General features: G+C 44.1%; 1 protein-coding gene across 1 annotated transcript; it reads left to right on the forward strand.

Annotated features, from left to right (window-relative positions):
- The first annotated feature begins 641 nt into the window (after positions 1 to 641).
- On the forward strand, positions 642 to 26,818 carry lman2 (lectin, mannose-binding 2). The gene is made up of 8 exons (XM_055642574.1): positions 642 to 909; positions 3,939 to 4,057; positions 8,344 to 8,461; positions 16,166 to 16,245; positions 17,065 to 17,226; positions 18,130 to 18,244; positions 20,878 to 20,997; positions 24,926 to 26,818. The coding sequence occupies exons 1-8, from the start codon at positions 669 to 671 to the stop codon at positions 25,084 to 25,086; spliced, it is 1,116 nt and encodes a 371-aa protein (XP_055498549.1). The 5' UTR covers positions 642 to 668; the 3' UTR covers positions 25,087 to 26,818.

A 26,818-nucleotide genomic window follows, 5' to 3' on the forward strand; every position in this document is an offset into this window, starting at 1 on the left:
CACTTGTGTAGATCCTTGTCCCCATGTGTGTAGATCCTTGTCCCCCTTGTGTGTAGATCCTTGTCCCCATGTGTGTAGATCCTTGTCCCCCTGTGTGTAGATCCTTGTCCCCATGTGTGTAGATCCTTGTCCCCCCCATGTCCTTGTGTGTGTAGATCCTTGTCCCCATGTGTGTAGAGACCTTGTCCCCATGTGTGTAGATCCTTGTCCCCATGTGTGTAGATCCTTGTCCCCATGTGTGTAGATCCTAGTCCCCTTGTGTAGATCCTTGTCCCATGTGTAGTTCCTTCTCCCCATGTGTGTAGATCCTTGTCCCCATGTGTGTAGATCCTTGTCCCCATGTGTGTAGATCCTTGTCCCCATGTGTGTAGATCCTTGTCCCCATGTGTGTAGATCCTTGTCCCCATGTGTGTAGATCCTTGTCCCCATGTGTGTAGATCCTTGTCCCCATGTGTGTAGATCCTTGTCCCCATGTGTGTAGATCCTTGTCCCCATGTGTGTAGATCCTTGTCCCCATGTGTGTAGATCCTTGTCCCCACGTGTGTACCACGGCTACTCGTGCTTTTCTTGCTCGTCACCCTTTAGCTGGCGCTGCTGCAGCGACCGGACCGGACCGGGCGGCGCCTGGAAACGACGGACCCGCAGGAAGGAAGTGGACCAGGCACAACATGGCGGCGGCTCGGAGAGGCCGGGAGTGCGTGTGTGACGGCGATGGCGATGGCGGGCGGGAGGAGCAGCAGCGGCCGCCGCGGCCCCGGCTCCTGCCCCAGCGTCCGTTCCCTGCCCTCGGCTGGACGCTGCTTCTGCTGCAGTGCTTAGGCTCGGCCGTGGCCCCAGCGGCCGCTGACATGACGGACGGCAACACCGAGTACCTGAAGCGAGAGCACAGTCTGATGAAGCCGTACCAGGGTGAGTGAGTGAGGGAGAGGGTAGCGGGGGGAGGGCGCCAACCCGTCAGCCCCAACTCTGGCTGTTAGGCCTCACCATAACACTTCTGGACTCGGTAAACTTGCAGCATTTCCCGCAGACTCTCAACCGAGCGGAACTTAACTAATTAGAAATACAAGAGTGTAGATTACCAGAAAATGGACAGGGCAGGTTTGGAGGGTTTGGGGCCAAACACGGGATAATTGCACTGTTGTAGCTGGAACATGTTGGCCGGTGTGGGCAAGTTGGCCCGAAGGGTCATTCTGTGACTGAGAATGCTGGTGTAACGTAGCGGGTCAGGTAGCATGCCTGGAGAAAAGGAATAGGTGGCGTTTAGGGTGGAGACCCTCCTTCAGACAGAGAATCAGGGGAGAGGGAAACTGGAGGTTTAAGGAAGAACGCAGCAAGGATGATGGAGGAAAGGTGGACCCCGCAATAATCCATTGTTGGCTGTGGAAGAAGTGATGACAGTGAAACTAGCAGGGTGACTAGGGTGGGGGAAGGACAGTGAGAGAGGGAATGCAAGGGTTACTTAAAGTGAGAGAATCAATTTTAATACTGCTGAGTTGTAAGCTGCCCAAGCGAATATGAGGTACTATTCCTCCAAACTCAGTGGGACAGGCAGCATATCTGGGGAAAAGGAATATGTATCGTTTTCGGTCGAGACCCTTCTTCAGACCCTTGTCTGAAGAAGGATCTCGACCCAAAACGTCACCCATTCCTTCACGTCCCGCTGAGTTACTCCAGCTTTTTGTGTCTAACTTCGGTTTAAACCAGCATCTGCAGTTCCTTCTTACACTATTCCTCCAATTTGCCTTTGGCAGTGGAGGAGGCCCAGGACAGAAAGGTCAGTACCATGGTTGTTCTACTAGTTTCACTGCCATCCTGCTTAGTTTCACTGTTCATACTCTCGTTATCACTTCTTCCACAGCCAACAATGTTGAGCACTATTGTGGATGATGATTTTTCAGCTATTCTCACTGCAGTCTAAGGGCCAGGAAGTGAAGGATCCAATTGCTTCTAGGACGACCTAGGTACACCTACGCACATTAAGCCTTGGCCTACGTGATCTCCCATATGCCAAACACTTTAACTCCCCTTTCCATTCCCATACTGACCTTCTGTCCTGGACCTCCTCCACTGTCAGAGTAAGGATCTAGATCTTGTTTTCTGTGTTGCCATAAGGCGTCAGTAATGTGTAAGGTTTACCTAGAGAGACTATCTGAGACACTGGCACAAGAAGAGGGATAGATTGTTAGCTTGTTAACATTTTTCCACCATTGAATTGTGGTTGATCTGACATCTTGGGTCCAAAAAAAACAGATTTGTTCCATATTTCCTCGTGGGTTTGGTTAATAAAAACCCAGAAACTTCTCACTTAAAATTTACCATTCACTTAACAATATAAAGAAGAGTGTTGCACATGGAAAATGTTTAATGTTTTATGTGTCATTCCTAACTGTCACTGTATGTCATGTCACTTGCGGGTGGAGGACCAAGGCATATTCCTTGTATGTAAATACTTGGTCAATAAACTTATTCATTCATTCAAATGTTTCCTGATATCACATTTGAATGACTTGTTTCCACTTAGTAGCGGGGATAGCTCTCCAAAGGCTACACTCTGCAAACATGTGAAATTGGTTTTATCTCTCCCGCTTCATATATCGTGACCTTTTTGTTTTCACAATTCCATCAAGTGTACCTCAGTAGAGAAGCAGCTCACGGGTGTAGCCATCAGCTCTGATGCCTCACTGCTCAGTTCAAGTGGGTTCAGTCATGACATCAGATGCTGCTTGCAAACACCTGCAGTAAGATTAATGGCTGCTCTAAATTGTCCCTGAGTATAGGTAAGCAGAATAAAAGGTAAAGATGAGCTTGTGAGTGAGAATAAATTGCAGGATAATGGAGAAATGAGAGGGCAAATGGGTAGTTGGCTGGTAAACGAATCATGGGGGAATTGAATAGGGCTGCACTGTGGAGCACTGGTAGAGTTGCTGCCTTACAGAGCCTGGGTTCAATCTTTGTACATTCTTTCCGTGACCTGCGTGGGTTTTCTCTGTGATCTCCGGTTTTCTCCCACACTCCAGATACATAAAGGTTTGTAGGCTAAATGGTTTGGTATAATTGTAAATTGTCCCTAGGAGTGTAGGAAAGTGTTAGTGTGTGTGTGAGGATCGCTGGTTACTGTGGACTCGGTGGGCTGAAGGGCCTGTTTTTGCATTGTATCTCTAAACTAAACTAAACTAAACTAAACTGATGGGTACATGCCAGAGAATAGATTGTAAGCTGCAGGGAAATTATGGTAAATGGAATTAATGGGAGTTGGTAGACACAAAGCTGGAGTAACTCAGCAGGACAGGCAGCATCTCTGGAGTGACGTTTCGGGTCAAGACCCTTCTTTAGACTCAGTGGATACTCCTGGGAGCTATTGGATAAATGTCCTCTCAGTTTCAAGACCTGTCATGCAATATTGGTGATTGGAGCACCAGCTGGTGCAAGCATGTTTAGAGCATCAACACACAAGTATATTATGCAGTGTGTTTTTGTTGGATTCAGGGTCACTTCTATCTGGTGAACATCTTTTAAAACAAGTGCCAACATTTACATCGAGAAGCCTTAGCAGCTAGATTCTACAAGGTCATAATATGCAATAATGCAATATAATAGTTGTTTGAATTTTATTTGAAGTTTCGAGGCAGTCGTCCATAATGAGTATAGATCACTTGTTTGGCCTTTTTTAAGACTCACTTTCACTTAATATAAAAATGTTTCACTGTTAATCATCAAGCTTTCAAGCACTTCATATTTAATTCTTTCTTCATCTTCAAGTGCTCCTTGAAAGCCACCATTAATATGTTTTCAGCAACATTTGGACAATTCAGGGCTGTTAAAAATGAAATGCAGTTTTAGGTATCCTCCTTGCATGAATGGTCATTCATTGGAAGTTTTTGAGAAAATGTTAATCTTTGTGCAGAGCTGTACATGATTTACTTTGGGTCTTCCTGCAGGAGTGGGCTCAAGCTCAATGCCTCTGTGGGATTTTACCGGGAGCACAATGCTTACGGGCCAATACGTTCGTCTTACTCCCGATGATCGCAGTAAAAGTGGATCGATCTGGAACAGAGTGGTAAGCATGTGCAGACAGCAGGAGTAGCAGTACAGTTTCTCCATTTTATGCAATTATTACGAAATTCTTAAGTTACATTTACTGGAGCTGAGTCAATTTTTTAAACAATTTGAAGAATGTTAGACCTTCCTTCCCCATGACCAGGCAGTATTTTTATCAGAGAAAATCTTTTTTCTTCCCATCGCCATTGTTGTTCCTTACCAGATTGTTAGCTCAGTGACATTAACTTTGGGACATTAACGCTGCTTACAACCCAGCGGTATGAATATTTATTTCTCTAACTTGAAGTAACCCTTGCATCCCCTCTCTGTCCCTCCCCCAACCTAGTTGTTATACTAGTTTCACTGTCATCCTGCTGACCTTCCCTGTTTATATTACTTGTCACCACCTTTCCCACAGCCAACAATTGACCATTGTGGGCTCCACCTTTCCTTGATCATGTGCCTTTTCATATCTCTCAGTTCCTTCTCCCCTGACTGTCGGTCTGAAGAAGAGTGGTATCTACTCAAAATAAAAATGATGTCAAATACGTTACGTATGTGCAATAAGCAAAACAAGTGTTACATCTTAATGAACTGCTTCAGTCTTGTTCCTGCCTCTGCGGAAGAGTTTTCCACTTCAGTCATGAAATAAATCGTTTCTCCAAGTAAACCAAACTTTGTACGCGATTAGCAATCACCACAATCTTTACAGATATGCACTTCTATTAATTCTGAGGGAATGCTCCATGCTGTGCAGCACTTTTGGGCTGAATGCAGTAGAATCAGAAAAGATCTATGAACATACAACTGGGCATCCAGATGGTAGGAGATTGGTAGTTTGATAAATATAATCCATCACAAGATGTAACCTCATGGCTCAGCATTGCCTAGTGCTCTTTTTTACCATCAAGCTGGGGGATCAAGTGTCATTCATTGAAAATAATGCCAGGAGTTGCTCAAATTGGGGTTGTAACCATGGGACGTATGCCTAGCATAGTTAGTGGTTAACAATCACACAATCAATGCATCGTCAAAGTCCTGCAATTTCAACTTCTAGTTGTGAATTGTGGGCAATTAAATGTCTAATTAAATATCTAATGAGTGGAAGGTGCTGTGAACTTTGTCAGTGAAATGAAAACACAGCAAAAAACACAAACATTTGCAAGTATTCCGAATGGGAGGGTACTGGATTCAACAATGTCCCAGCTGTAATGCTGATGATTTACTCCAGACCTAGCAATGCCTCTATTTAAGTGAATCCAGTACTGATACAAATGTGGCATTCTCCAAGTATGTCCTCTCTATGAACTAATTATTTCCTCCAGTCTGTTCTTAATTAAAGACAAAATGAAGGGGGGAATTGTTGACCATTCCATCAAACAGGAGTTACAGGCCACATCTCTGGAGAGGAATGGGTGACGTTTTGGGTCGAGAACCTTCTTCAGACTCTCTCCTATATCATCATGGAGACCTCGCTTCGTCTTAATAGCTGAAGAATAATTTATCTTCTGCTCAGACCATGTAGTCCATGTAGTCCAAGGCTAAAAAAAGACAAAATGGGTAAATGAGAATAACAGTCTCAGCTTTAAGGCAGCCTATGACAGAGTGTAGTTCTTTTTTCCAACTCAAATTCTGAAACCTTTGACGCTCACATGCAGAAAGATCAAACATCATTTATGTCTACCTATCCTTCACATTCAATGACATAACCATGGCCGTTTCAAGCACCATCAATATTTTGGGGCTCACATTTTTGGGACATAGACAGGAAACCAGAGCAGCTGGAAGAAACCCACAGTCACAGGAAGAATGTCCAAATTCCACACAGCATGTGAGGTCAGGATTGAATCTGGGTCTCTGGTGCTGTGTGGGTGCAGCTGTGCCACTGTGCTGCCCTTGGAGCCCTGAATGACTGCAGTAATATTTTGGAGCTGGGTTAGTTAACCTTCAATAACTATACCCTTTTTGTTTGAGATATTCTAATTTTCTTCTTGGTGCCCATTGTTTGCTTGGGCTCGTTGATGCCACAGTCAGTCAACATTATCTTTTGATGGCAGTGCTATTAAATGTGATCAGATCTGTTGGCTGTAGGATTGCTTAGTTTTGCTTTGTTTTATCTATTGCTTGCTGGTTAACATAAATTGCAACTTCAGGTTGACATCTCATTTGCAGGTGTGCCTTGAACTGCTTCCTGCATATCCTTCTGACCTCTATAGAATTAACCATGTTGATTCTATAGACAAACTAATGCTGGAGAAGAGAATATTCCAGGTTGCAACTAAATTGTGATGGAATCTCTTTCTGCCACTGCTGCTGGTCGACTGTACGTTGTGGATGCCCAGTTCTGAGCTGCCAGATCTACCTATCCCATTTAATCGATTGCAGTGTCATGCAATACAATGCGAGGTGAAAATTGGAATTGGCCTTGAAGGGGATTTTGTGTTGGTGACTCTCACAATGACTTCATGAACAGAAGCATTTCCAATGGATAATGAACATAGTATATTCATCTCTTGTGTCGACTTGGTCACGATCTAGTCCAGTCTGCTTGACCATTCCCTGTCAGATGTGTATTGTGGAATTGTAAAGCAGCATGGCAGTTGATCCCACTCAGTAGGATTGCCTGTAATACCCCAAATATACAGGCAAGATCCAAGGGCCAACTTGGTAAATAATCATTCTGCTTTCCAGTGATGGATATTGTACTCCACGTGAAAGATTTGGGTGAAATAGTCAAGGTGGATTCTGCCCAAGCTATCTCCCCTACACCACCTCTGGGTCATCATCTCTGTTACGTCTGTCCTGTTGGTGGAACAAGTGCACCAAAGGATTGTGATAGAATCTGGCATGTTGGTTCTCTGAGTACGACTGTGTCTTGACACCCATTTATTTAATTAGGGGTGGGGAACCTTTTCATGTTGGAATGCCACATTAAGTTAGCTGTAATCTAATAAGGCCGCACCCAAGAAACTTCAATTAGATATAATTCAAAATGTACATTATTTGGTAAAATTTTGTGACATGATGGGCTGTTAAGGAGACAGAATTAAAAAAAACAGTGAAACAAATACGCTGTTTAACTATTCTCAAATTCAACTTCAAATGGAAAGCCACGTGCTCTGCTATCAAAAGTTGATAGTACTGAAGACTGGTCGGCCAGCGGACCTCTCCCCGACACTTTCCCTCTCGTCAACCAGCCTCAGTCAGTGGTGTACCTCAGTCAGGCAGGGAAGTTAATGTACATTCTAGAGTCACATTAGAACTAAATCATGAGCATAACAGGTGTTAAAATAGCCCTCATGACTTATTAATGTTTTAATTGTGGCCGTCAGTCGGGGAGGATTATTTAGATGAATCTTCTTTTACTCTTTGGTATTTTAAATACGTTCATTTTAAGATTAAAATAAAAATAATAAAAGAAGAACAAAAACATATTGATAAAAATACAAGGATTTTTTCACCAAAATTGGATTCATTCAAAAGGCCACACTTATTGGCTAAGAAGGCCGCAGGTTCCCTACCCCTGGTCTATGTGATCATTTTTTGAAATTAGGAGAGACCTTACTACATCTGAATTAAGTGTCAATGGTTACTGATGAGGTGATCCTACAGCGTAATCCATTTCATGTACTCGTTATGTCAAGGCATGTCTCACTGTACGAGTTCATTCAAATGCTCTCCCGAGTTTAAAAAAAAAAATCAAACTCATGGTAAGCACGTTGAATGAACGTAGCGGGAATGTCGGAGCTCGGGGACGTCTCTTAGCGGCTCGTAACGCTAACGCCAGGTACTCGGGAAGACTCGCTAACGGCAGGTAAGCTCGGGAAGACTCGTGAAGATTTTTCAACATGTTGAAAAATGTTGACGAGAGCCCCAAGTACTTACGAGCGGCCATTACCGTAAATCTCCGAGTTCGAATCGGCAAACTCAGGAGAACTCTTTGAATGAACTCGTACAGTGGGACTGGGCTTTTAAGAGTTAACTACATTGCTAGAGATTTGCTTGTTGCTGAAGGCTAAACACCCTTCGATCAGCAGGTTGAATGTTTGTTTAATGCAATTTGGTGTTTCATGCTCATCTTTCAAGCAGTTTCTTGTTAGTTTTCAGATTACATTATTAGCCAATTTTTGAATTCTTCAGATCCTATGGTGAGATTTGAAGACGTATAAATGAATTATTTTGATCAACATTTCCAAATTTCTGCAACGGGAGCTTAACCATCCAGAGATGCTAAGTTTTAGAACTTTTCTCTCTGCAAACTCACTGTTTCTTTAAGGTCTCAATTATTGTCATCTATCTTTGCAGCCATGTTATCTAATGGATTGGGAGCTTCATGTCCACTTCAAAGTACATGGAGCTGGGAAAAAGAATCTTCACGGTGACGGGTTAGCTGTCTGGTACACAAAGGACCGGTTAAACCAAGGTACAGTATTTTTATTTCTATTAATCTGAAAAATTAGTAGAAGCTAAAGTTTCTTCTGTTCCGAACTCCATGGTTGTTTAGGTTTATTGTTGTCACACATACCGAGGTACAATCAAAAGCTTTTTTGCATGTTATCCAAGCAAATTAGATATACCATACATAGATGCACTCGTACAATGGATAGAGCAACGGGTAAAATGCAGAGTGCAGAATATAGTTCTCAGCATTATGGCTGAGAAAATCCAATGTCGTCAATGGGGTAGTGGTGAATCGAATAGTACCCTCGCTTATGGAAGGACTGTCAAGAAGCCTGATAACGGAGGGGAGGTAGCTACTGAATCTGGCGGGGCACGATTCAAGCTTCTGGACCATCTGCCGGACGAGAGCATCGAGTGGATGGAATGATCAGGACGCAATAATTTTCAATGTTGTATATATTGAGTTTGCCATATTGCATTTTCTCTGATACGAATGCAGTGCACATCTCAGTAATACACACATAATTTCCCAACAGAGTGCCATTTGAAATTATTCATGTGTTGGATGCAATTAAAAAGCTTTAAATCTCAATAGCTTACATAGCCCAACCAACCAGAACTGTATAAAAGAAAATTCCAACAATTCCCAGCCAGACAATGGGAAAATAAAGTTGAATGATCAGTGCTAGTTAAAGTGGTGTAAGAGTGAAATAGGTGAACTGGTAGAGTTTATTCATTTGTGAAATAACAGCATCCTATTTATATACCTTCTGTCCCAGTTAATTCATCACATTAGGATTAAGTTTGTTAAAGTAAATTTGTTTCAGTGCTATGTTCTCCCTCCTTTCTACCATCTCAATGAAATGTTTGTACTAATGTAGGCAGTTCAGAGTGGATGATTTGAGTTGGAAGTTAACTTAAAAAAGAGACAAAGTTCTGGAGTAACTCAGTGGGTCAGGCAGCATCTCTGGATAGGTGATGTTTCGGGTTGGGACCCATCGTCAGACAGAAGAAAGGTACTGACCTGAAACGTCACTTATCCATGCTCTCCAGAGGTCCTACCTGACCCGCTGAGTTACTCCAGAACGTTGTTTTTTTTATTGTAAACCAGCATATGCAGTTCCTTGTTTCTACATTGGAAATTAACTTGTTTGCCTGTTATTCTTCGAATTGTGTCACAACCTGATTGAACCTTAAAGTACTGCAACTGTTGTAGGCAAATTGGGCAGAATTGCCGGAAGCGGTAAAGACTTATTGACAGCGGTAATTTGCAGAAGTCGAGATGCGTACTCATTTTAGGCTGTGGGCCGAGCATCAAAAATGTGTCTAGAATTTAACTTTTGTTACCCATGTCTGGTATCTACTTGAAATTTGGTACAGATTTAGATAAAATATAATTGAGAAGGAATTCATAACTCGTCAGTGTCAAAAGTTGCACACTAATTCATTAAGCTAATTATAAAATTAGATCGAAAAAATAAGCGCCATCTAGTGCTCAATGCTCATATTACACCATGGGAGCCTAATTCCGTGCTGCGGTCTATTTAAACCATATACTATTGTACATATATATATATCGAGAATATGACTGGAGTTATATATAATTATCTCTATACTTATAAAACTCTGATCTTGGATGTGTATTTATTTGTGTGTGTGTGTGTGTGTGTGTAATAACATCTTCGCGAAAAACAACGCGTTAACGGTAAAATCTTTACATATTCCGGTATACATTTACCCCCTGGAGTCCAAAATCGCCTTACCAGAAAATGTCATGCATTATTTCTCGAGTTATTAATGAAAATATTCAAAAATCTGACAAAACTTTGAATTTAAAAACGACTGTCTTTCGCTGATAAAGTCACAATGAGTCCGCGTGCCTTCTTCTTCGCACCGCGAGTGACGTCACCCCGCCTTCCTCCCCCGTTATTCAAAAGACGGAGCCGTAGATGAAATCGGGCCGTCGACTGAAGACCAAAGATCATAGCTGAAGACTGCGGCGGCCCAACTCGTGGTTCTTTGGTTGATGCTCGCTCGCCCGCCACCTCACTCGGGGTCCTCGTATCAGCGCATGGACGGGAGGTTGCTGCACCTCTCTGCCTCTGTCGCTGCCCTCTGCCTCAACCCGCTACCTCTGCCCTCTGCCCCCACCACTGCCCCCTGCCCCCTGCCTCTGCCCTCGCTCTCTCTACCCCCATCCCTCTCCTTCTCTAGCCTCGCCTCCGAGTTGTGATCTATGCATGAGTGTATAGGGCAGGGGATGTGGGTAAAAGGAGCCAAATGAATAATATTAATATAATATCAAGGGGGTGGATAGTGTGTGTGGGGGCTTAGTGTGTGTGTGTGGTGCCGCAGGCCCCCACTCCCCCCCCCCCCCCCCCCCCCGCGCAAACCGCGCATTGAGGGGACGGGACCCAAAGGGTCCCACTTGGTCTAGTATTAAATAAAAATAATGTTATGAATATAATTGTGAGTGTGTATGTTGAGTGAGACTGCCGCAGGTTTCACAGGCTTCTGAACCCGCCTAATTAATGGGTGAGGGCAGTTCCTGTGCGTTCCCCCGTTTACTGAACCCCACTGACAGCCAGTGGGCAGAGTAGGGGTCACGTCCATAGTGGACTGGAGCAGTGAGTGCCAGGCTGGGGGAAGGTTAATGCATCTTCCACCTGAGAGGAAAATGCATAACCCTAACTCGTCCCCCTTCCAGAGCTGCCCACGGCTGGAGCTGGAGCTGGAGCCGCTTTGCGACCGTCTGCGGGCTCCATACGTGTGGCCGCTCAGCGCGTCCACCTCAGTCTGCATGCCTATCTGGATCATCATGGCGATGATGGTGGGGAGCAGCACTGCCCTGCATGCGGCACGCCTTCAGCACCCCCATAGCGCCGGGTCCGTCAGTCCACCCGCTCGCTCAATGCAACATCGGCTGACCCCTTGCACCACTCACCGGCCTACCGACAGCCCGACCGACCCCTCGCAGCATCCACCGGGAGGGGCGTCAGCCCGACCGACTGACTGACCCTAACCCAAATCCTAACCCTGGCTCTACATTTTTATTTATCATTTTTATTTAACAGTTCACATCAAAGCTTTACAATGATAAATCAATTGTAAAACAAACTTATCAGCATGGTTACATTACCTTTATTCCTTTGAAACCTTGCTATGTTTTGATGTAATTAGGAGGCAGCCATGATCCCAGGGTGCTCGCGGCCTAGCGACCATGAAACAAACTGCATGATTGGTCAATTGCCGTCCAACGCAATGTCAAACGTGCTTTGATTGGACAATTACTACTCGGAAAATTGGAGGTTTTTCTCATATTTTAAAAATGTGCAGGTTTTGGTCTTGACGAGTTTCAGGTATGATTTCTATAATATTTTTACACAATATGGTAAATACAGGTAGATATGTGATTTGGGTCATGAAATGAACCAAAAAAGCACCTCAGCCCATGGTCTATTTATTGGAGAAGATGGTTAAACTAAGTAACTTTTGGTTATAATTTCTGAAACCGCTGTACCATCTTGAATTCTGGCATCTATTGAGAATGAGCTATTTTCAGCAATGATCAGGAGTGAAGGGTTGCTCCCTGATGGCCCACATGGTGTAATGCATTGTTTCCACTCGCTCTCAGTTTAGAGGAGACACCGTCTCAGCGCCAACATCAAATTTGCCTTGGGACCAGATCCTTCACTCACCATGAGCCTCCCAAAACCTGTGCAGGGGGTAAACCCAAAGCCACTCTGCACACTGATACAACTTTTCCTCAACTGCAGCTTTTGCTATCTCTACAGTCTCCAGCTCCCCCAGCCCTCTCTATACCTGCACTCTGCAGCCATCCTGACTCCTTCTGGTCTTGACGAGAATTGCTACTGTCATTGAGAGAGTTGGTGTGTTTAGATGGAGTGGTGTGTCATACAGCCATTGCAGCTCAAGCAAAATCACTGCAATGCATGCCTAACATAATATGCCATTTTTGTTTAAAAAAAAACCCAACAAAATTGCTATCTAGATTAAGCCTGGTGTAATAGTTGAATTGTTTAAACATGCCAGCCAAATCTGACGCTGATTATTGGATATTCACTTTGGCAAACCTTTGAATGAAAAGAGTGGAGCAGCATAACTACTGGATGGCATTTCTATTCGGGCACTCTTTATCCCACCACTACATTTTCTCCCTCATAGTTGGTGGGGTCACCACCAAACTGCAGCAACTGTTCCATATTCTACAGAGTTTTGGAAGCTGTTAAACAGTTCATTTATGTCTATTGCAATCTCTTGTAGTACTTGCGGATGTAGGTAATCCCCAGAAATCTACCTGATATCCATGTCCCACCCTCTGGTGGATGAAGAGCTGAATTTCTTAGTGATCCGTCGCCATTGCTTTCAGTTAATTATTTGGAGATGAGAACCAGAATGTGCCCTCCATAATGTTTGGGACAAAGGCCCATCATTTATTTATTTGCCTCTGTACTCCACAATTTGAGATTTGTAATTAAAAAAAATCACATGTGGTTAAAGTGCACATTGTCAGATTTTAATAAAGGCCATTTTTTTACATTTTGGTTTCACCATGTAGAAATTACAGCAGTGTTTATACACAGTCCTCCCATTTCAGGGCACCATAATGTTTGGGACATAGCAATATTGTGTAAATGAGAGTAGTCATGTTTCGTCTTTTGTTGCACATCCTTTGCATGCAATGACTGCTTGAAGTCTGTGATTCATGACATCACCAGTTGTAGGTGTCTTCTCTGGCCTGGGCTCTGCCAGGCCTGTATTGCAGCCATCTTCAGCTTATGCTTGTTTTGGTGGCTAGTCCCCTTCAGTTTTCTCTTCAGCATATAAAAGGCATGCTCATTTGGGTTCAGATCGGGTGATTGACTTTGCCATTCAAGAACTGGCCATTTTTAGCTTTGAAAAAAACTCCTTTGGTGCTTTAGCAGTATGTTTGGGATCATTGGCTTGCTGTAGAATGAGCCGCCGGCCAATGAGTTTTGAGGCATTTGTTTGAACTTGAGCAGATAGAATGTGTCTATACACTTCAGAATTCATTATGCTACTACCATCAGCAGTTGTATCATCAATGAAAATAAGTGAGTCAGTACCTTCAGCAGCCATACATGCCCAGGCCATAAGACCCCTACCACCGTGTTTCACAGATGAGGTGGTATGCTTTGGATCGTGGGCAGTTCCTTCTCTCCTCCATACTGCGCGCTTGCATAATAATAATAATACATTTTATTTATGAGCGCCTTTCAAGAGTCTCAATGACACCTTACAAAAATTTAGCAGGTAAAGGAAAAACATGTAAGGGGAATTAAATAAATAGTAGAGACATGACTAGTACACAAAGTAAAGACAGAATTCAATACAAAACACAATATGAGGCAATTAATGCACAGATGAAAAGGGAGGGGGACGTGGGGCTAAGGATAGGCAGAGGTGAAGAGATGGGTCTTGAGGCAGGACTGGAAGATGGTGAGGGACACAGAATTGCGGATCAGTTGGGGGAGGGAGTTCCAGAGCCTGGGAGCTGCCCTGGAGAAGGCTCTGTCCCCAAAACTGCGGAGGTTGGACTTGTGGATGGAGAGGAGACCGGCTGATGTGGATCTGAGGGACCGTGAGGGTTGATAGGGGGAGAGGAGGTCAGTGAGATATGGGGGGACCAGACGGTGGAGGGCTTTGTAGGTGAGGATCAGGATTTTGTAGTTGATCCGGTGGGAGATGGGAAGTCAGTGAAGTTGTTTGAGGACTGGAGTGATGTGATGCCAGGATTTGGTGTGGGTAATGAGTCGGGCGGCTGCGTTCTGGACCAGTTGGACTCGGTTGATGTAGGTGGAGCTGATGCCAAGGAGAAGTGAGTTGCAGTAGTCCAGTCGGGAGGAGATGAAGGCATGGATGCGTCTTTCAGCAGCGGGAGGTGTGAGAGAGGGTCTGAGTTTGGCGATGTTGCAGAGATGAAAGAAGGAGGTTTTAATGACCTGGCGGATGTGAGGCTCAAGGGAGAGGGTGGAATCAAAGATCACGCCAAGGTTGCGGGCCTGGGGAGATGGGGAGACAGTGGTGCCGTCGATGGTGAGAGTGGGGTTATTGATCTTAGTCTCATCTGTCCACAAGACCTTTTCCAGAACTCTTACTCTTTTAAGTACTTTTTGGCAAACTTTAACCTGGCCACCCTATTTTTGCGGCTAACCGTTGGTTTGTATCTTGCAGCGTAGCCTCTGTATTTCTGTTCATGTAGTCTTCTGCAGACAATGGTCATTGACAAATCTGATCCTGAAGAGTGTTTCTGATCTGTCGGGCAGGTGTTTGGGGATTTTTCTTTATTATAAGAGAAAATTCTTCTGTCATCAGCTATGGAGGTGTTCCTTGGCCTTTCAGTCCCTTTGCGATTAGTAAGCTCACCAGTGCTCTCTTTCTTCTTAATGATGTTCCAAACAGTCGATTTTGGTAAGCCTAAAGTTGGCTAATGTCTCTAGCAGTTTTATTCTTGTTTTTCTGTCTCATAATGGCTTATTTGACTTTCATTGGCACAACTTTGGTCCTCATGTTGATAAACAGCAATAAAAGTTTCCACTGGTGATGGAAAGACTAGATGCTGAGAGCTCTCTTATACCTGCATTAAGGGGGCATTTAAACACACCTGAGTAATTACAAACACCTGTGAAGCCATGTGTCCCAAACATTATGGTGCCCTGACATGGGGGCACTATGTATAAGCACAGCTGTAATTTCTACATGGTGAAACCAAAATGAATAAAAATTCCTTTTAATAAAATCTGACAATGTGCAGTTTAGCCAACATGCGATTTGTTCTATTACAAATCTCAAATTGTGGAGTATAGAGGCAAATCAATAAATGATGGGTCTTTGTCCAAACATTATGGAGGGCACTGTATCACCAAATCAGTAATAGGCAAATCTTGTCTCAAGTGGTCTAGGTTCTTTTGGCCAACACTGACAATATCATTTTTTTGGGCTGATGGCAAATTCAGTTTGAAATTATAGCGAGCATTTCTGTTGCAAAAAGTCAATAAAATTCCAGAAAATATCGGTTGCATTTTAAATAGTTGTTGTGACCAAGCAAAGCAAGATAGTTTATTAATATGTTCTCATTTGCTTATTTACTTGCTGGATCTAGTTCGTATGCCCCTTGGGTACTTGACCACCCAGGTCATTTTGACTTTTGTGTGTAAACTAGTTCTTGTGTAAGAGCACAATTCTATATGTACCAATGAAACTAATAATCCCGATAAGGCATTCAATACAAGAACCCAGTCACTCATTCTGTTGCTTACTGCCATGTGTGGCACTTGTATCCGTTAAACATTAATGAACATCAGTGGATTGAACCATTGCTCATTCAGTCAAATCCACAGAAGATAACCAGGACCAAAGCAGCAAAGCACATTGTTTCGATTGCCAATTTATATCCCCACCATTAGAAAATCATCTATGGCAGACAAAGTGTTGTTTCATTTGAAGCTGGCACCTATCTGACTGAATTGGTACCTTCAGGGCAAGAGGGGAGCAATAATGGTGTAGGACATCAATGAACCCTTGGGGATGTATGCAGTGCCATCTACTACTTTTCCAGATAGCCTGACTTGTTTTGTTTTTTAGGAAGTGCCTGTTAACAAGGATCAATTCATAGGATATATTTATTGATATGTATGTGGAGGTGTTAGAAACATTTCATGTCCTCTCATCTTTTACTTTGCAGGCACCGTATTTGGAAACAAAGATTTGTTCCACGGTTTAGGACTTTTCATTGACACATACCCAAATGATGAGAGTGCTGATGTGAGTCCCAGGTGATACCCTAACCTTGTTCTCTGACTGCTCTGTTCGTAGCCCCTTAAATGTCACATTAATTTAAATCTTCACAAATTGATGGTTAGTCCTCAACTGAAGATCATCCACTCCTGGCACCCCCTGCACCTCTTCAGGGAGTCTATGAAATAGATTTAATAGTGGGGGGGCTTGATTATAATTCTAAATAACAAAAAATACAGGGCCTTGGAGTTAATAGAATACAATGCACAGTTGCATTACATCCAATGGATATATAATCATGCAGCACTTATAGTGTTATGCGCAGTATTGAGGTATCAGATACGCAGTACCTGACCACCTAAAAATAATCCCTGTCAGTCACTGCTTCATCGTAGTCTCATTTCTCAGATCCATTTGTGTCTTTCCATCAATGGCTTCCTCCTCATGTGAAACACTCTCATGACTATTTACGTTACCAGTTTAGGGCAGCTAATTTTGGGCATTGTGCCCTCTGGAAGGCATCATTCAGGTAAACACTTTCTCAACATATAACGGAAATATTCTGCTGAGTTTTATTTTGTCGGGAATAATACCAATTCCATCGCTTCATCGTGTCAGCAATGTGTGGATAATTGCTTTTACCTCCTGGGCTCTAAAATTCACTCCATGAAACACTGCCCTTTTTCTTTTTAAAGTAATTCCATAAAGCTGCGTTGTTACTTTCTCTAAAATAGTTTGGGGTTAAACTTTGTTCTGTGAATTACCGTGGGCTTTTATTTGTTACAATGTTAATAGCATGGCATGTAAAATGTTTATCTCTTGTGCTCTAATTATCTCTGTATTCAGCGGGTTTTCCCCTACATCTCGGCAATGGTCAACAATGGAACTCTAAAATACGACCATGGCAAAGATGGGCGCAGTTCTGAGCTTTCTGGATGTCCCGCAGAGCTTAGAAATGTTGACCACGACACCTATTTGGCAATTCGTTACTCCAGAGGCCGATTAACAGTAAGTGGTAGATTGATGTTCCTGGTAGCCCAGTGGCACTGACATTTGTAATCTGTACCGTACCAAAGTATTTGATCAACCATGCACAGACTAAATATTTGAAAGAGCTTCCAATAGGCTTCCCCCTGATTAAAAAGAGTCTCCATTTAAGAGCGACCAGGCTTTTAGTTTCCCCTGAGGGTTGTGGATCTGAAGAAGTCTCTTCAAAAGACAGTGGAAGAAAGTTTTTGTCTACTTTTAAGGCAGAGGTAGATAGATTGTTGAAAAACAAGAGGGGGGGAAGTTACAAGAGTAAGGCAGGAACATGGGAGAGAGATAACAGTTTAGTTTCGAGATAAAGCGTGGAAACGGGCTCTTCAGCCCACCGAGCATGCTGACCAGCAATCCACGCACACTTAACACTAGGGACAAATTACAATTTTATCAAAGCCAATTAACCTGCAAACCTTTACATCTTTGGAATGTGGGGGGAAACCGGAGTACCCAGAGAAAACCCACACAGTCACAGGGAGAACATGCAAACTCCATACAGACAGCACCCATGGTCAGCATCGATCCCTGGTGCTGGAGGGCTGCAACTTTAACCCCATGCTGACGTGCCGCCCTTTGGAATGGCAGTGATTTTTTTTTTTTTTTTTTTAGTTAATAGTTTTTTATTGGAGGGGGAAAAAAAAAATTCACAGTACATCTGATGTATGGCATTACATTTTCCTCCATTTTGTTTTTTATTAATAATAATAATAATAATAATAATAATAATAATAATAATATAAACAAAATATGGCAGTGATTTTATTGAATGGTGGAGTAGGCTGATGGGCCTAATCTATTATATTATGTTCATGTATGAAGTTCTCCATTTGTAATTTCCTTGTTTGTTTCAATTTTGTTTCCTGTTCTCAGGTGATGATAGACGTTGAAGACAAGAACGAATGGAAAGAGTGCATAGATATCAGTGGAGTCCGACTTCCCACTGGGTATTTCTTTGGTGCATCTGCAGCCACCGGTGATCTGTCTGGTAGGTGCAAATGTCTCTTTGAATGCCTCATCGTGCTGACTTTCTTAAGCTTAATTGTAGCACTCCCATCTGAGTTGATAGGGTGACAATTTATGTCCTGTTCCTCATCGCAGTACAGAATTGCATGGTACACTGTCATTAAACACCGCACTGTCCTTTTGAGTGGAGATAACGATTCCTTGACCCTATTTTTGATGAGGAGCAGAATTATCTCTGATGTCCTGAACAATATTTATGTATCACCTGACATCACTGAGAAAATGATCGCAATATAGCATTGCCATTGGGAACTGTTGTCTGAAAACTGCCTACCTTGTATTCTGTAGTCTTTGGACATTACGTTATGTTAAGCCAGATGCCAACTCACGGACACCTCCTCCTACTTGCCCCTGGAGTCAGACGCTCACTCTTGGACAGCTCTTACTTACCCCTGGACCATGACTCCACAGATGAGCACCAGGCCATTATCTCGCAGACCATCTCTGAATTTACCACAGCCTCCAACCTTATGTTCCCCCGTACGGCCCGATTTTACCGTCTCCCCAAAATCCATACACAGAACTGCTCTGGTTATCCCCCTTACCGTACCCGCTTCTCCCCACGTAAAATACTGAAAAATATACTGAAAAAAAACTAAAAGACACACTGTAAACATAACAAAATTAAAAAGACAGCCAGACCGTAGGCAAAAGCAGCCAGCAACAGCGCCACCGGATGATGACTGCACACATGCAGAACTCATGAACTGAATTAACTTGGCAGGCAGTGACTAGTGGGGTACCCCAGCTCAGTACTGGGACCCCAGCTATTTACAATATATATTAGCGCCACTGGATGATGACTGCACACTAAGCTGGGGGGCAGTGTTGCAGGAACTCAGGGTGACTGGATAGGCTGGGTGAGTGGGCAAATGTTTGGCAGAATCCATTTTGGTGGCAAAAACAGGAAAGCAGACTATTATCTAAATGGTGGCCGATTGGGAAAGGGGGAGATCCTGGGTGTCATGGTACACCAATTGAATAGGCTGCAGGCTCAATTTCACTATGGTACAGTTTTGGTCTCCAAATCTGAGGAAGGACATTATTGCCATAGAGGGAGTGCAGAGACGGTTCACCAGACTGATTCCTGGGATGTCAGGACTGTCTTATGAAGAAAGACTGGATAGACCTGGTTTATACTCTCTAGAATTTAGAAGATTAGAGGGGATCTTATAGAAACTTAAAAAATGCTTAAGGGGTTGGACAGGCTAGATGCAGGAAGATTGTTCCCGATGTTGGGGAAGTCCAGGACAAGGGGTCACAGCTTAAGGATAAGGGGGAAATCCTTTAAAATCATGAGGAGGAGAACTTTTTTCACGCAGAGATTACTGGAAATGCCCATTGAGGCCTCATTGGCTACATTTACAGTTAGATGTGGCCCCCTAAGGGGATCAGGGGGTATGGAGAGAAGGCATCGGGATACTGTTGTGATGCAGCCACATATGGCGGTGCCTCGAAGGGCCAATGGCCTACTCCTCACATCTTCCCATGTTAACTCCACCCATCCTGCACTCAATTTTTGCGTTCCGCAGGAGATGGACTATCGGCTGACATCTGCACTGACTCCCAGGTTACTTCCACCTGTCAGCCGTTGCATGCAGCACCTAATCTCTAACATCCCGGGATCAAACCATCTCCCCCTGTCGCGTTCCGCAGAGACCGTTCCCTGTGCAACTCCCTGGTTAACATGTCCCTTTGCACCCAAACCACCCCCTCCCCAGGTACTTTCCCGAGAAACTGCAGGAGACGCAATACCTGCCCGTTTACCTCCCCCCTCGACTCTGTCCAGGGACACCTGCAGGCCTTTCAGGTGAAGCAGAGGTTCAATTGCACCGCTTCCAAACTCATCTACTGTATCCGCTGCTCTAGGTGTAGACTCCTATATATTGACGAGACCAAGCGCAGACTGGGCGATCGTTTTGCTGAACACCTTCGCTCAGTCCGCCTTGGCCTATGCCAATCACTTTAACTCCCCTTCCTATTCCTATACTGACCTTTCTGTCCTGGGCCTCCTCTACTGTGAGAATGAGGGCAAACGCAAATTGGAGGAACAGCACCTCATATTTGGCTTGAGCACCAGTGGTATGAGTCTTGATTTCTAATTTAATAACCCTTGTATTCCTTCTCTCTCCACCCTAATCACCCTACTAGTTTTACTGGTGCCCTTTTAGTTTCTCTATATCCACTTGTTATCACTGTCCCCACAGCTAACAATGGACCATTGTGGGGTCCACCTTTCATTGATCATCGCTACGTGCTTTGATTTGTTCTGTTCCTACCATTTGTTCTGTTCCTTTCATTTGTTCTTTGTACAATTTCATACCTCTAGTTTCCCTTTCCCCTGACTGAAGAAAGGTCTCGACCCAAAACATCATCTATTTCTTTTCCCCAGAGATGCTGCCTGACCCACTGAATTACTTCAGCATTTTGTGTCTGTCTTCAGTGTTAACTAGCATCTGCAGTTCCTTCCTTCACACTCGATGTAAATCACTTTCTTATCTAACTTTCTCACTTCTCTCAGTTAGTCCACATCACAAGCTTGTGACCCAAGGGTACTTGAAACAGTTTGGGATTGAACTGTTTAATTTCTTTCAGACAACCATGATGTTATCTCCATGAAACTCTACCAGCTGACTGTAGAACACTCGCCAGAGGAAGAAAATATAGACTGGACGAAAATCGAGCCCAGCGTCAGTCTCTTCAAATCTCCTAAAGGTTTGACAACTGCTTAATACTACTACTTTTGGAGGGATGAAGTAGAGAGGTACATGGAGCATTGGGAATAGGAGGACTTTTTTTTCTTGTCCCCTTTCTCGTTCAGGAGTTTTAATGAGCATTAAAGCAGTAGCTTAAAACATTGCCTGGTGCGTTACTCACACTAGAATGTGTATAGCACAGTTTCCATTCAGTCGCTTCAGTTAATTCTCGGAATCATTGAGAAATGGGTCAATTTTAAATTGCTAGAATGATTGCAGCAAGGAATGAAGTCATACAGCCCACCATCCATACCAGCACGATGGTGGCCGATTGGGAAAGGGGGAGATGCAGCGAGACCTGGGTGTCATGGTACACCAGTCATTGAAGGTAGGCATGCAGGTGCAGCAGGCAATAAAGAAAGCGAATGGTATGTTAGCTTTCATTGCAAAAGGATTTGATTATAGGAGCAGGGAAGTTCTACTGCCACTGAGACCACCTGCTACAGTTTTGGTCTCAAATAATTGCCATAGTGCAGAATTCTTATTCCTTTCAGTCTCCCTGTCAAATGAATTTAGGAGATTAGAATCTTTGAAATCTTAAGGGGTTCCACCAGGCTAGATGCAGGAATCGTTCTCGATGTTAGGGAAGTCCAGGACAAGGTGTAAGCAAAATAAAAATCCTTTAAAACCAGTGTAACTTTTGTTGGAACTCTCGGGGGTTGAGTCTACAGAGGGTTTACCAGTTCACCGTTAGATGTCCTTGTTCCCTGATTGTATGACTGTTCCTATATACTTGAATCTCTGTCAATGCAGGCGCGAATGTTTCTAAGTGCATCCAATTACTGCCCTCTCTCCCTTTCTTTCAGATTTTAATAACTCTCTGTCAAATCAATGAACCCCACTAACTCAATAGCGACGTAAGCAAAATAAAAAAGGTTCCACTGTCTTTTACCCCCATCATTCCCCTGATTGTTGACTGTTCCCGCTTGAACCTTGGGCGCAATGATCTTTGCCTATACTCTTTCCATTCCTCTCCCTTGAGCCTCACATCGACGCACCATGTCATCTAAAACCGTGATCTTCTTTCATCTCCCTGAGCAAAATTGTCATTAAAACTCAGACTTTCATCTCTCAACATCTCCCGCTGCTGAAAGACTCATCCATGCCTTCATCTCCTCCCGACTGGACTACTGCAACTCACTTCTCCTTGGCATCAGCTCCACCTACATCAACCGACTCCAACTGGTCCAGAACGCAGCCGCCCGACTCATCACCCACACCAAATCCTGGCATCACATCACTCCAGTCCTCAAACAACTTCACTGGCTTCCCATCTCCCACCGGATCAACTACAAAATCCTGATCCTCACCTACAAAGCCCTCCACCATCTGGCCCCCCCCATATCTCACTGACCTCCTCTCCCCCTACCAACCCTCACAGTCCCTCAGATCCACATCAGCCGGTCTCCTCTCCATCCACAAGTCCAACCTCCGCAGTTTTGGGGACAGAGCCTTCTCCAGGGCAGCTCCCAGGCTCTGGAACTCCCTCCCCCAACTGATCCGCAATTCCTTGTCCCTCACCATCTTCCAGTCCCGCCTCAAGACCCATCTCTTCACCTCTGCCTATCCTTAGCCCCACATCCCCCTCCCTTTTCATCTGTGCATTAATTGCCTCATATTGTGTTTTGTATTGAATTCTGTCTTTACTTTGTGTACTAGTCATGTCTCTACTATTTATTGCATTCCCCTTACATGTTTTTCCTCTACCTGCTAAATTTTTGTAAGGTGTCCTTGAGACTCTTGAAAGGCGCACATAAATAAAATGTATTATTATTATTATTTATCGGATCACCTTCCACTGAGAGAAGCTTTTGTTTTCCTCATCCCTGTGGTCATTATAATAACTTCCCCCCTTCACCTTCTAAAACCCCAGAATATTGAAAGATCAGCAGGTCAAAGATCCTGTTCAGTGAGCAGCTGCCAACGGGAACAGAAGAGATTTTTAAATGTCGGCTGCCAGTTCACAAGGTTTTGTTGAAGAAAGAACTGCAGATGCTGGAAAAATCGAAGGTAGACAAAAATGCTGGAGAAACCCAGCGGGTGAGGCAGCATCTATGGAGCGAAGGAAATAGGCAACGTTTCAGGTCGAGACCCTTTTTCAGATTGATGTGAGGGTGGCGAGGGGGGGCGGGAAGAAGATAGGAAGTGGAGCCAGAGGGCTGAGGGAGAGCTGAGAAGGGGAGGAGAAAGCAAGGACTACCTGAAATCAGAGAAGTCAATGTTCATACCGCTGGGGTGCAAACTGCCCAAGTGAAATATGAGATGCTGCTCCTCCAATTTACGGTGGTCCTCACTCTGGCCACGGAGGAGGCCCAGGAGAGAAAGGTCGGATTCAGAATGGGAGGGGAATTGAAGTGCTGAGCCACCAGGAAATCAGTTTTGTTAGTGCGAACCGAGCGGATGTGTTGGGCAAAGCAATCACCAAGCTTACGCTTGGTCTCACCGATGTAGAGCAAGTGACATCTAGAGCAGCGGATGCAATAGATGAGGTTGGAGTAGATGCAGGTGAACCTCTGCCGCACTTGGAAAGACTGTTTGGGTCCTTGAGTGGAGTCATGGGGGGAGGTAAAGCGACAAGTGTAGCATTTCCTGCGGTTGCAAGGGAAAGTGCCCGGAGAGAGTTCGGGTGGGAAGGGACGAATTGACCAGGGAGTTGCGGAGGGAGCGGTCTCTGCGGAAAGCAGACGGGAGGAAATGGGAAGACGTGGCAAGTGGTGGGATCACGTTGGAGGTGGCGAAAATGTCGGAGGATTATTTGCTGTATGTGATGGCTGGCAGGGTGGTAGGTGAGGACAAGGGGGACTCTGCCCTTGTTGCGAGTGGGGGGGATATGGAGTAAGAGCAGAGTCACGGTTTCTTTCGTAAATCTTCCTTGCTTTAGTGCAGTGGAGAAGGCAGTTAGGGCTCTGGTATGCTTCTCCTGCAGGATGTGGGAAGTCACAAGGACCTCCAGTGTCCCTGTTGACTGCATCTCTGCGAGGCGAGACCAGCTGCAGCTCCTTACACACCGAGGGAGCTGAAGCGGATGCTGGATGACCTCAGGATCACCTGGGAGATTGAGACGGTCATAGATAGGAGTTAGTAAGGTGGTCATGCCTCTGGTACGGGTAGAAAGATAGATGGACGACCACCAGGTAAGGGAGTAATCTCATGTGCTCCGATCTTTATCAGAACCTCTTGCTTGTCAGAATCATTCCCACGCCCCATATCGCCCTGAAATTTCAGAGCTGCTCCAAATCTGGCGCCTCGTCTTGCAAGCCCTATCCCAATCTCAATATTGGTCCCCCATGTGTTTGGCTGCCTTGGACCTAGCTCTAGAATTCCCTCCCTGAATATCTCTACCTCTTCCATCTTCTTTGAGACGCCCTCGAATTATGCCAATTCACCTTCCTGAATTGGTCTCCATTTTGGTCCCGTAATTAGTATCACCCCTTTTTGCTGCTTATTTACTTTTGACCACTTTATTCACTTTCTTTGGGTTTACTGTGTTGTTGGTTGTCAACCACTCTGAGGATTTGTGAATAAATACCACCATGATTCATCATTCATAACTCTGATGTTTGTTGATCCACATTAACTTAGTGGGCCTAATTATTTTTTTGCCCCAGATTCAAATAGATGTTCTGTTTGGGTTGAAGGAGAGCCACACCCAAGCCATAAGTACACTCCTCAACACTATTTATCATGTTGCCTACATTTAGTTTCCTGCAATTTTCTCCTCCACAACAGCTGCTGCAACCATTGTGATCTTTTCAATTACCTCTGCCCCACCATCTGGTTGACTTCCCTCAAAAGCCAACCCCTCCTCCATTAAACAGCAACTTGTGTTACGCAGCCATCCCCCAATATTCCATCCAGTGAAATGCTATCATATTTTTATCTTGCAGATAACATCGATGATCCCACGGGTAATTTTCGTAGTGGGCCGTTGACTGGCTGGAAGGTCTTCTTGCTCCTCCTCTGTGCATTACTTGGGATCATCGTGTGTGCGGTAGTGGGTGCTGTGGTCTTCCAGAAACGTCAAGAACGCAACAGGCGATTCTACTGAATGGCAAACACTGCAGTCGGCCTTTAAAATGTGAAGTGTTCTTTTCTACACTGTGGTTTGTATCACACAAGGTGTTTATATCCAGAAAGGAGAAGACAAATCAAAATATTTTCATATATTTCTATCATAGCTGTGGGACTTGTGATGCTGATGAGTAGAGAAAGCAATGATGGACATCACATAGCGCTCTGCCTCTGTCATTTTCTAACGGGGGGCCCTGCTTCCTTTTTTTTTAAGGTGTTTGTTACAGCTACAAATGATATTTTTAAAATGTTTTTTTTTCCTTTTTGTTGCGCATATTTGACCTCATTCTTTTATCTACAGAACCTACCTACTTGCCGTTGTCAGTGTAACGGGGTATGGGTGAATGGTTCTGCTCCTAACTAGGGCAGTATTCTTTGATCCTGGTCTGTTGTAAATGTCGCCAGATCCAGAAGGACCTTTTTCTTGCTCACTGGGGTCTGCACTATATCACTCTATGTCTGTCTCTGATGTGTGCTTTGAATGTATGTCTGGTCTGCTATCTTACCATCTGAATTTGTCTCTGGCTTGTGCTTTGGGTTTATCTGACCAAACCCCTCCTGGTCTTGAAGATACAGATGCATGCTCTCTTCCACTTGTCTGCGGGGAGAGTCTCCCTGTTCTTTCTCGCATCTGGCACTTGTGGACAACCTCTTCCTCTCATGAGCATGCAGCACTAGAATGTCCTCCCACCTACTCCTCTCCCTTTGCATTGTGGGCAAATGAGCGTGCTCACATTCTGCAAGCTGCATCGTTTTATTTTAAATGGATAATGGTGCACTGTAACCATCCCTCGGAGATCTCCCTGTGATCTGCCCGTTGAAATCAGGTTTCATACAAACTCACGGCATTCGTGAATCTGTGGGATGCCAAGAGATTGGAAACAGCTTTGCACTGTGGGAGTGGCAGCAGTTTCTTTCTGATTGTGGGACCTCAGTTGGAGTTTTAACAGGATTCTAACAGGACTGTTGCTAGTTGTGGTTAGTGGCTCCACCTCTGCTTTTCCAATGCTGCTCTTGTAAACATCAAACTATTTTGTTTAAAACGCTGTGCTTCGTTGCCTACGATTCTGCTTCACTTCATCGCTAACTTCAAATCGAAACAGCGCATCATCGCTTTCAAAAATCTTTTTTTTTGTATCCTACAATTTCAAAATGGTGAACCAGTTTCTGCCCTGAAAATTTTCGTCCAGTGATCGATAGAGCTTTAAATCGCAACCTTGTTCTTAGTACCTGCCGATTTCTGATTTTTTTTTTTCTTTTTTTTTTTCCATTTTTATTAATTATTGGTCTTGGGCTCTCACCATTAATTAGTGCAAACGCTAATTTCATACAGCTATGTTAGAAGGATGAACAACGTAATACTGCTTTGACAGACGTGCACATGCCACAGTACCTGTCTGTTGGCTTCTGGCAGCATTACCATTGGGATTGATTAGCTTTCAATGAACTGCGTTTTCCGTGTTTGCACTGCTCCACAGGTGAGGGGCTGAGAGATGCTCTGTGGTTAACCCAATAACCTCTTGGGTAATCGGTTCTAGTTGGGCTGTGGATAGAAGGCTTCTTTCTAAAATAAAACAAATGTGAAGATTTGGGAAGGGGTAAAAAAACACGTTGTATTCATGTGTGATGTAGTTACAATGATGTAAATTGGAATGCGAGGAGCAACTTTGTGTGGTGGGTACTGATCGAAATAAAAAGTTAATTCCTAA

The sequence above is a fragment of the Leucoraja erinacea genome, chromosome 11 (genome assembly GCF_028641065.1).
Source record: "Leucoraja erinacea ecotype New England chromosome 11, Leri_hhj_1, whole genome shotgun sequence".
Classification (NCBI taxonomy): Eukaryota; Metazoa; Chordata; class Chondrichthyes; order Rajiformes; family Rajidae; genus Leucoraja; species Leucoraja erinaceus.

Excerpts from the sequence above, each read along its gene's own strand:
- lman2 (XM_055642574.1), top strand. The coding sequence starts at position 669 with ATGGCGGCGGCTCGGAGAGGCCGGGAGTGCGTGTGTGACGGCGATGGC. Across the intron at positions 910-3,938 it reads TCTGATGAAGCCGTACCAGG|GAGTGGGCTCAAGCTCAATG; the intron begins GTGAGTGAGTGA and ends GTCTTCCTGCAG. Across the intron at positions 20,998-24,925 it reads TCTCTTCAAATCTCCTAAAG|ATAACATCGATGATCCCACG; the intron begins GTTTGACAACTG and ends TTTATCTTGCAG.